This window comes from Helianthus annuus, chromosome 16 (assembly GCF_002127325.2).
Source record: "Helianthus annuus cultivar XRQ/B chromosome 16, HanXRQr2.0-SUNRISE, whole genome shotgun sequence".
In the NCBI taxonomy this organism is placed as follows: domain Eukaryota; kingdom Viridiplantae; phylum Streptophyta; class Magnoliopsida; order Asterales; family Asteraceae; genus Helianthus; species Helianthus annuus.
Window position 1 is genome coordinate 32,553,307 of NC_035448.2, and position 9,250 is coordinate 32,562,556.

General features: G+C 42.1%; 1 protein-coding gene across 1 annotated transcript; it reads left to right on the forward strand.

The window, feature by feature from the left end:
- Positions 1-7,230: 7,230 nt before the first annotated feature.
- On the forward strand, positions 7,231-8,368 carry LOC110919160 (calphotin-like). Its single transcript, XM_022163439.1, has 3 exons — positions 7,231-7,317; positions 7,363-7,751; positions 7,906-8,368. The coding sequence occupies exons 1-3, from the start codon at positions 7,231-7,233 to the stop codon at positions 8,366-8,368; spliced, it is 939 nt and encodes a 312-aa protein (XP_022019131.1).
- The last annotated feature ends 882 nt before the right edge of the window (positions 8,369-9,250 follow it).

Sequence of the window (9,250 nt, forward strand, 5' to 3'; positions counted from 1 at the left end):
CATCACGCTGAGGTGGTTTGTTTCGATAAGATTGTACGTATTCCCTTGTCTTCTGGCGATATTTTGGAGGTTCGTGGTGAGAAACCTTCAGGTGGATTGAAGCTTATGTCGTGTACAAAGGCCCAAAGATATTTAAGAAAGGGATATGTTGCTTTTCTAGCACATGTCACCGAGGAGAGAAGCAAAAGTAAGAGTATCCAGGATATTCCGATTGTTCGGGATTATCCAGAGGTGTTTCCCGATGAACTGCCTGGTTTGCCTCCAGTTCGTCAAGTTGAGTTTCATATCGACCTTGTACCTAATGCCAACCCGATTGCAAAAGCACCTTATCGTCTTGCACCGTCAGAGATGCAAGAGTTATCGAAACAGCTTCAAGAGTTATCTGATAAAGGATTCATCCGTCCGAGTTATTCACCTTGGGGAGCTCCTGTCCTCTTCGTGAAAAAGAAAGATGGGTCTTTTCGAATGTGTATCGATTATCGTGAGCTTAATAAGCTTACCATCAAGAATCGATATCCCCTACCTCGAATTGATGATCTCTTTGACCAGCTACAAGGTGCTTCATGTTTTTCTAAGATCGATCTGCGTTCTGGGTATCATCAACTTCGTGTTCTCGAAGAAGATATTCCCAAAACTGCTTTCCGCACAAGATATGGGCATTACGAGTTCACAGTCATGCCTTTTGGCTTGATAAATGCTCCAACTATCTTTATGGACTTAATGAATAGGGTCTGTAAACCTTATTTAGACAAGTTCATTATTGTGTTCATCGACGATGTTCTCATTTATTCGAAGACTCGAGCCGATCACGAGCAACACCTTCGCTTAACGTTGGAACTCCTTAAGAAGGAACAACTTTTCGCTAAATTCTCCAAGTGTGAATTCTGGCTTAAAGAAGTTCAGTTTCTGGGTCATATAGTCAACGAGCAGGGTATTCATGTGGATCCATCCAAGATTGCTGCTATTAAGGAGTGGAATACACCGACAACGCCGACAGAGATTCGATCTTTTCTTGGTCTTGCTGGATATTATCGTCGATTCATTTCAAATTTCTCAAAAATTGCGGTTCCACTCACTGCTTTGACTCAGAAGAATAAGCCTTTTGAGTGGGGACCCAAACAAGAAGAAGCGTTCCAAACACTGAAGCGGAAGTTATGTAATGCTCCTGTTCTATCTCTACCCGAGGGAAATGATGATTTCGTTGTCTATTGCGATGCATCCAACTTAGGCCTTGGTTGCGTCCTCATGCAACGAGGTAAAGTTATTGCATATGCATCTAGACAGCTGAAAATCCACGAGAAGAACTACACGACTCATGATCTTGAGTTAGGAGCTGTGGTGTTCGCGCTTAAAATCTAGAGACACTACCTCTATGGAACGAAGTGTGTGGTTTTCACGGACCACAAAAGTCTCCAGCATATTCTTAATCAGAAAGAGCTGAACATGAGGCAACGACGTTGGGTTGAACTCTTGAACGATTACGATTGCGAGATTCGCTACCATCCTGGTAAGGCGAATGTCGTGGCCGATGCGCTTAGTCGAAAAGAGCGAGTCAAGCTTCACTCTGTCCAAGTTCTATCTGATATTCAATCTCGTGTTCTTCAAGCTCAGCAATTTTGTGTTTCACAGAATTTGATGGTTATGGAATTACCACATCAGCTTGAGCTTAAACTCGAAGCAAAAAGCGATGGTTTGCTTTATTTCAAGGATCGTTTGTGGGTCCTGAAACAAGACGATCTCCGCACCCTAGTGATGGACGAATCTCACAAGTCTCGATATTCTGTCCATCCTGGCGCTGATAAAATGTACAAGGATCTTCGTACTAAGTTCTGGTGGCCTGGTATGAAGAAAGATGTTGCCTTGTATGTATCGAAATGCCTAACTTGTCTTAAGGTCAAGGCTGAACATCAATGACCTTCTGGTTTGCTTGTACAACCAGAGATACCGGTTTGGAAGTGGGAGAGCATTGCGATGGATCTCATCACTAAGCTACCGCGTACTTCTAAAGGTCATGATGCTATTTGGGTTGTTATCGATCGATTAACGAAGTCAGCTCATTTTCTCCCGATTCGCGAGGACCTATCTGCTGATAAACTTGCAAAGATTTATGTTGATGAGATTGTTTCACGACATGGTGTTCCTTTGGATATCATTTCTGATCGTGATGCTCGATTTTCATCTTATTTCTGGAAGACCATGCAATCTGCTATGGGAACCCAACTAAATCTAAGCACTGCTTATCATCCCTAAACAGATGGTCAATCTGAGAGGACGATTCAAACTTTGGAGGATATGCTTAGAGCATGCGTGATAGACTTTGGTGGTAATTGGGATTCTCATCTGCCGATGATCGAGTTCTCTTACAACAATAGTTATCATGCTAGCATCAAAATGGCACCATTCGAAGCTCTCTACGGTCGAAAATGTCGTTCACCTGTTTGTTGGAACGAGACCGGTGAAGCTCAGCTTACTGGACCTGAGCTCGTTCTGGAAACAACGGACAAAATCAAGAAAATTCGCGATAATCTTGTGACAGCTGGAAGCCGTCAAAAGAGTTATGCGGATTTAGGACGCAGGCCCTTAGAATTTCAAGTCGGAGACCGTGTCCTACTCAAGGTTTCACCTTGGAAAGGAGTCGTGAGATTTGGAAAGAAAGGAAAACTTGCACCTCGATATGTGGGACCATTCAAGATCGTGGAAAGAATTGGGAAAGTTGCCTATCGACTAGAGCTACCTCCAGAGCTTGGAAATATTCATCCGACTTTTCACGTGTCCAATTTGCAAAAGTGTTTAGCTGACGCTGATCTTCACATACCTCTCGACGAGATCCGAATCGATGATACGATGCACTTTGTCGAGAAACCCGTGGAGATAGTGGACCGTACATTCAAGCAGTTGAAGGACAAACGGATTCATTTGGTTAAAGTTCGTTGGGAGTCCAAACGTGGCCCAGAATTTACTTGGGAACGTAAGGACCAGATGATGACCAAATATCCACATTTGTTTTCACAAGCTTCCTCTAGTTAAAATTTCGGGACGAAATTTCCTGAAGTAGGGGAGACTGTGACAACTGTGCTCTGTAATCTCTGTACGATGTAAAACAATGTTGATTATTAATAAAACAATGTGCTTTGGTGTTATTATATGTGTTTTGGTGTATTATGTGTGTATTTGTGTTTGGTGATTTGTGTAATTCGACTCGATTCCAATTTCAAACTCTAAATCGCTTTCTGGAAGGTTATACGCGCTCTAATGCGTAAATATAACCAGTTTAATGCAACAAACACTCCGGAATAGTGAAATAAGCTTAACATACCTTAAATAACCTCCACATAACTTAGAAATAAGTTTTGGATGGTCTGGTGTGTCGAAAACAAGTTTGTTCGATCACAGGGACTATTTGTGTCAAACTGCGAAACTATACCGATTTGAATAGTAACGAACACTCCCGAACTTGATCATAAGTAAAACATACCCTAAATAACCTTTACATAGCTTAGAAATAGGCTTTGAGGGGTTCGGTATGCTAAAATAAACTTTATTGATCAATAGGGACTAAAAGCGTCAAAAAGTGCACAAGTTTGCATTTTCGCGCATATCTTACGTTCTGAATATACCCGGACATCCAAAAATTTATGTAAGCATTAAAATATTTTATTTTAGTGTTTGGCATAATAAAATTCCATTCGTCGCTTAATTTGGATCGTTTTTTTTTGCGTTCGTTACGACTTCCGTCGTAATTAAGCGAATAACGCAACCGTACGACCAAACGAACCGACATCCGAGATATTTTTTAGCATGTTTTAAGTTCCCTATACTTTAACCTCATTTTGGAGCCTTGCAATGGGGTTAACGGGGCTTAAACGTGCCAAAAATGAGCCAAAATGCAAGTTTCTAAGCTGCGGGGACTAAAACTGACAATCTGTCATACATCCTCAGGCGGGGCGCGTAAGATTAAGCAAAATCTCACGCGGGGCGCGTGGCCTTGCCAGACAGAAAGTTCAGAATTAGCAATCTGGGCTGAATTCAGGGGTTTTAATGTAATATTTGCAATACCTGGAGCTGGTTTTTGACTCCCATTGTATTCTAATACCATTAACCCACATGTATGGCCAAGATTAATCCCTCAAAACACTTGGAATCATCCTATTGATCTCCATTTCCTATAAATAGCAAGCTTCCTCATTTGGGTTTTTCACACTTGATCTAAATTCAGCTCTAAGTTGGGGTGTTTACACTTCATACCTGAGCTATTTTAGATCAAACACCCTTCTTGGACCCTTGGTAAGTCCTCTTCTTGCTTGTTCTTGTATTTCAAGCATGAAGGTCAAACAAGTTTGACTTTCAGCTTTGACCAGGTCAATGGTCAACACAAAGTTCCGTTGAACTTTGTAACGTGAGCGTAATCACGATGGTTATAGTCCCTAGTGACTATACCTACTGATTACCACGTTATCTAGGCTCAGTGACGAGTCGTAGTTTCGGCCAAAATGCGTTTTCTCATGTATTTTGTAACCAAACTACTCTAGGATATCAAAACCGTTTGTTTTGATATCAAAACCTGTTTTCTAACTTAACTAAAAATGTTCTAGCATGTTTAGCTCGTCACTTGTTAGTTTAGTGCTTGTGTAGAGTCGTAAGTCAAGCGGACTAAACACCCGCTTAGACTTTCGAACACGGCCCGTTTGGTCGATCATTAGGATCCGACCAAACATGTTTAGTGACCATAGTAGCATAGGGAATAACCTCTTGAGGTTATACCTTATGGCCACTTAGGTTTGATTAGTCGCATGCTAGGTAGTTTATATGCCTTTGGTAAATTACCCAAATACCCTTTTCATACATAATTGGTAATTAAGCATATGTAACCTAAACTTTTGACACATAACTGATTATGTAGCATAATTAAACATGTATGGGCATATAATACTTATCATAGGACTAGTTAGATGTCTCGAACGCGTTGTTGCGTGCACGACACGTTAAAGTAGCATAAGCTACCTTAATGGGTCGCGATGGGTCGAAAGCACTTAGGTTAGGTTCCGACTTAGGATGTAGGCTTTGTTAAACCATATCACATGAGTTCCAACACTCATTTGGTTTACAAGACCTCATTCTGTCCGATCTTCCGATTTAGGCGTCTATTGTTTAACTAGTGGTTCGATTACTAGGAGCTACTTGATTTCTCTGGGTTGCTCGAGTTTGTTGAAGTTCTATTTGATCGAGGATACTTTGCACTACATGTGAGTACATAGTCCCCTCTTTTATTGTTTTCAATTGTTTTGGGGTGATTCATATGTACTAAACGAATTTCAAGGTTTAAACGATGATTTCAAAAACGATTAAGGTGGTTTATACAAAACTAATAACGATTTCGATAAGGTGTACACGACTTGTTGGTTGTAATACATAACAAATGACATTCATTAGCTCCGATCAAGCCGACCAGTATTAGGTTATGGTACCATAGGATCTGACAAATCCCGTTATTGCACTACACCCATGGTTATGTGTGGGGGTTGTGGGTAACGACTGAATCTGATGATTGTTTACTTACCCTTTGGAGGTTTGTTAATGCGAAAACGAGTTGAACAATAAACGAGTCACACAGGTTTGAATGTTGTTAACGAGACGACCAAAAGTAGTTTCACTATTAAAACGAATACGATTTTGAGACGAGTTAAACGATTTGAAACGAGATACACGAGGTGAAACGAGTAAACGAATTAAACGATTGGTTTTGGGCAATAACTAGCTAATGGGGCGGGTGTAGTATGATAGTATCATGGTAGATGCGCCGCTGGTACATCTTATATATATAAGTGCTTCTATCATATTACATTGCGTGTCGATATTTAGCTCACCGAGGAAACGATTTTGAAACAATATCACACAACGATGTTTTCTAAGAGATATAAATTATACGAGTTTTTATGAGATGTTTTACAAGTTGATTTTCAAAAGCAAATGTTTTTGGGTTAAGAATCATGGCTACGAGGTTTTATAAACTATAACCCGCTTGATTCGAGTTGGTTAATTAAGTTGCAATATTATACTCTTTTCAAAACAAAGTTTTTAATAAAGTATTGCAACACTTAAACTAGCCATGAATTCGACACTCCTATAAAACCTATGTACTCGCCAGCATTTCTTTGCTGACTAAGTTTTTACATATGTTTCAGGTGTTGATGCTTGAATGACTACTAGGGTGCATGCGTCACATAGGATCTGGACGAGGCCTTAGTGACATAATAACTATGATAGACAATATAAAACTTGTTTATTCTATGTTAAGACAATGCAATGCTTAATATTATCAATAAAACGAAACACTTTTTGTATCCATGGTTGTGAAACAATAGCTTCTGTTGCAACACTCCCCGACGTTTCCGCCACGGTTTGTTGTCCTACGTGGTCGGGGTGTGACAAAGCTGCGTAGGAGAAATGATGTCATCCGAGTTTAGGGATTGTGACTTTTGCCTGGATGAGTCACAAGTCTTAAACTGTGTTTTTAATTCATGTCTTATGGTTGTGTCGTATGAACAAGATTTTTATTATGTCATGTTGTAATCCGTTGCATGTGTCGACTTTTAAAGCAACGTTGTCGTATTTTACTTTTTGAACTTGAATTAATGGATGAACATCATAGTTTTATTTTCATATAGCATTGTTGTGATTATGCTATAGTATTAAGAAGTCACACCAAATAAACCCACGCTTCCGCAAAGCCAGGGTGTGTCATGTTGTGACAGCTTGGTATCAGAGCATTGATCATAGCGAACTAGGATTCCTTCTCGAGTCTAGACTATGATCACTAGGGCTCTCACGAAAACATTTTTACATTGCATACATTATACGTCCAGATCCAGGATACAAAACATTTTTACAAACAAAAAGTATGAGCACTTTTTCAAAATTATGGTTCAGTCTTAAAGACTGAGGGAGTTCAGCCCTAAAGGCTGGGGAGGTTCAGCCTTAAAGGCTAGGAGGGTTCAGTCATAAAGACTGAGGAGCCAATCTTAGAGATTGGGGAGGTCTAGTCTTAGAGACTGGGAGGTTTGGTCTTAGAGGCCAGGGAGTTAGTCTGAGAGACTAGGGAGTCAGTCTGAGAGGCTAGGAGGATAGTCTAGTGAGACTAGGAGAATTACTTGTTTGCTTATTGGCGACTAACATGTTTATTTGATTATATGTTGATTGTTTGTGCATATGTGTGGTTGTGTTACAGAGATCATGCCTTCTTCATCAGACACTGGAGTTTCAGACACTTTGGATCCTATGGCGATCGTATCAGATGACGAGATTCCATCCGAGCGAGAGGTCTACACTTCCGACACCACCAGTACCGATGACGATGATTTCTAGCCCTTTGCTCTGCCTGACATTGGAGCTGAGCCTGCTGATGGCCTTCCCGCCGGGGACTTACCACTTGCGGTGATCCCTACTCCTATACCTCTTGCTGCTTATCCAGCATTCGACTTTCCACTCGATGTTGTTTCTGACGACGACATCGATCTGTTTGAGGAGGACCCACCTGAGGCTGATCATGAAGGCGAGGCCCCTATTGTTGCTGATGTTATCTTACCCATTGCTGAGGCCCCTACAGAGGAGCTTCTTGCTGATTCACCTGTCCCAGATTCCTTTGAGTCTGTAGCATCTGCGTCCTTACACACTCAGGGAGTGCAGCATCACTCATCAGACGCCGACCCCGACATGGCATTAGTAGCTGCACCTGCTCTCGCACACGACTTTGAGTTTGATCACGAGGTTGACGATGATTTTGATCCTGTCTTTCCCCCTGGTTTTGATCCTAACCAGGATATCGAGTTCATTCACTTAGACCAGCCCCTAGAGGAGCCTGTAGCCCCATCGATCCTTTGTTTGATGATCCAGCTGATTTTGATATAGATTTGTTGACCCGGAGCCTGTCGTGGCCACTGAGCCAGTCGTTGCTCCTGATCCTGCATTAGAGCATGACCCTGTTCATGATGATGCACCAGCCATTGCACCCTTTGTTGATGATGTACCCGTTGCTGACGCTCCTGTTGACGCTCCACTCTTGATAGAGGATCTTGTTGTTGCACCCTTTCCTGATCCTGTGCCGGTGCTGTTCGACCGTGCACCTTTTGCTACTCATGTAGATCCACGTTACGCCGACACCCGTAACGGGTGGATTGATGACGATGACGATTACCCACCTTTTGTGCGACCCGTTACACCTCCAGTAGCCCCCGTTTCAGCACCCATTTCTGCACCCACTGATATCCCACTGTTTCCCCCACACATCACCGATGCTCATCGCACTGATCTCCCTGTTACGTTCCTTCAGGACATACCGCCACCGCGTCCTGGAGAGAGGTCATCTAGGTAGCCGCCTGTTCCTGCTCCACCCATGTCGTCACCACCTTTTCCATTCACATCTCAGTTTCCCCATGTTGCACCACCTACTGCACCATCTTTCACTCCATCGAGCGAGCCATTTCTATGGACTACGCCCCCTATCATGCCACTGTCTGATCCGTATCACCCATACCATGTTGGGTACTCCACGGAGGACATACTCACATCTTTGATGATGCGGCAGGAGGCATTGACGCATCGTGTAAAGAAGTTGGAGAGAGCTCACCGACCACCTTGCCATTGTCAGACCCCATTTTCAGCACCGCACACACCACGTCCACTTTCACCCGATTCAGACGTTCGCTTCATGACTTCTGAGCAGCAGATAGCATATGTGCTGCGCGTCAGTCGTGCTTTAGAGGAGGATTTGTTACATATGCGTCGCTTACTTTTCTCTCGTTTTCCTCCTCCTCCTCCGCCATCAGCATAGGCATTTTGATTCGAGACAAATAGACTTTTGGTGAGAGGACCGCGATTGTGCAGACTATACAGCTTTTTGAAGACCGCATTTTGATGATATTACTTTTGGTGTTTAGTTTTTGATTGTTGTTGTAGTTGACTAGACAGATCAGACAAGGGCGATGTGGCCCTTAGTCACTTTTGATGTATGATACAGTCACAAAACTTGTAAACATTGTACTGTGGTCTTGATTTATGATAGCGCAATCGCAGTATTCTCATTATATGTGATGTTGGATTTATTGTTTAAATTTTTAATGATATGTGCTTGATTTATTTGTAACATGAGATGTTATGTGCTTGATAAATGTTGTTATGTACGTATACCATTTACTTACTATGACCTGACCAACGTGAAACAACTTTTAGAAGATGCCACCAAGACGTGATCTGC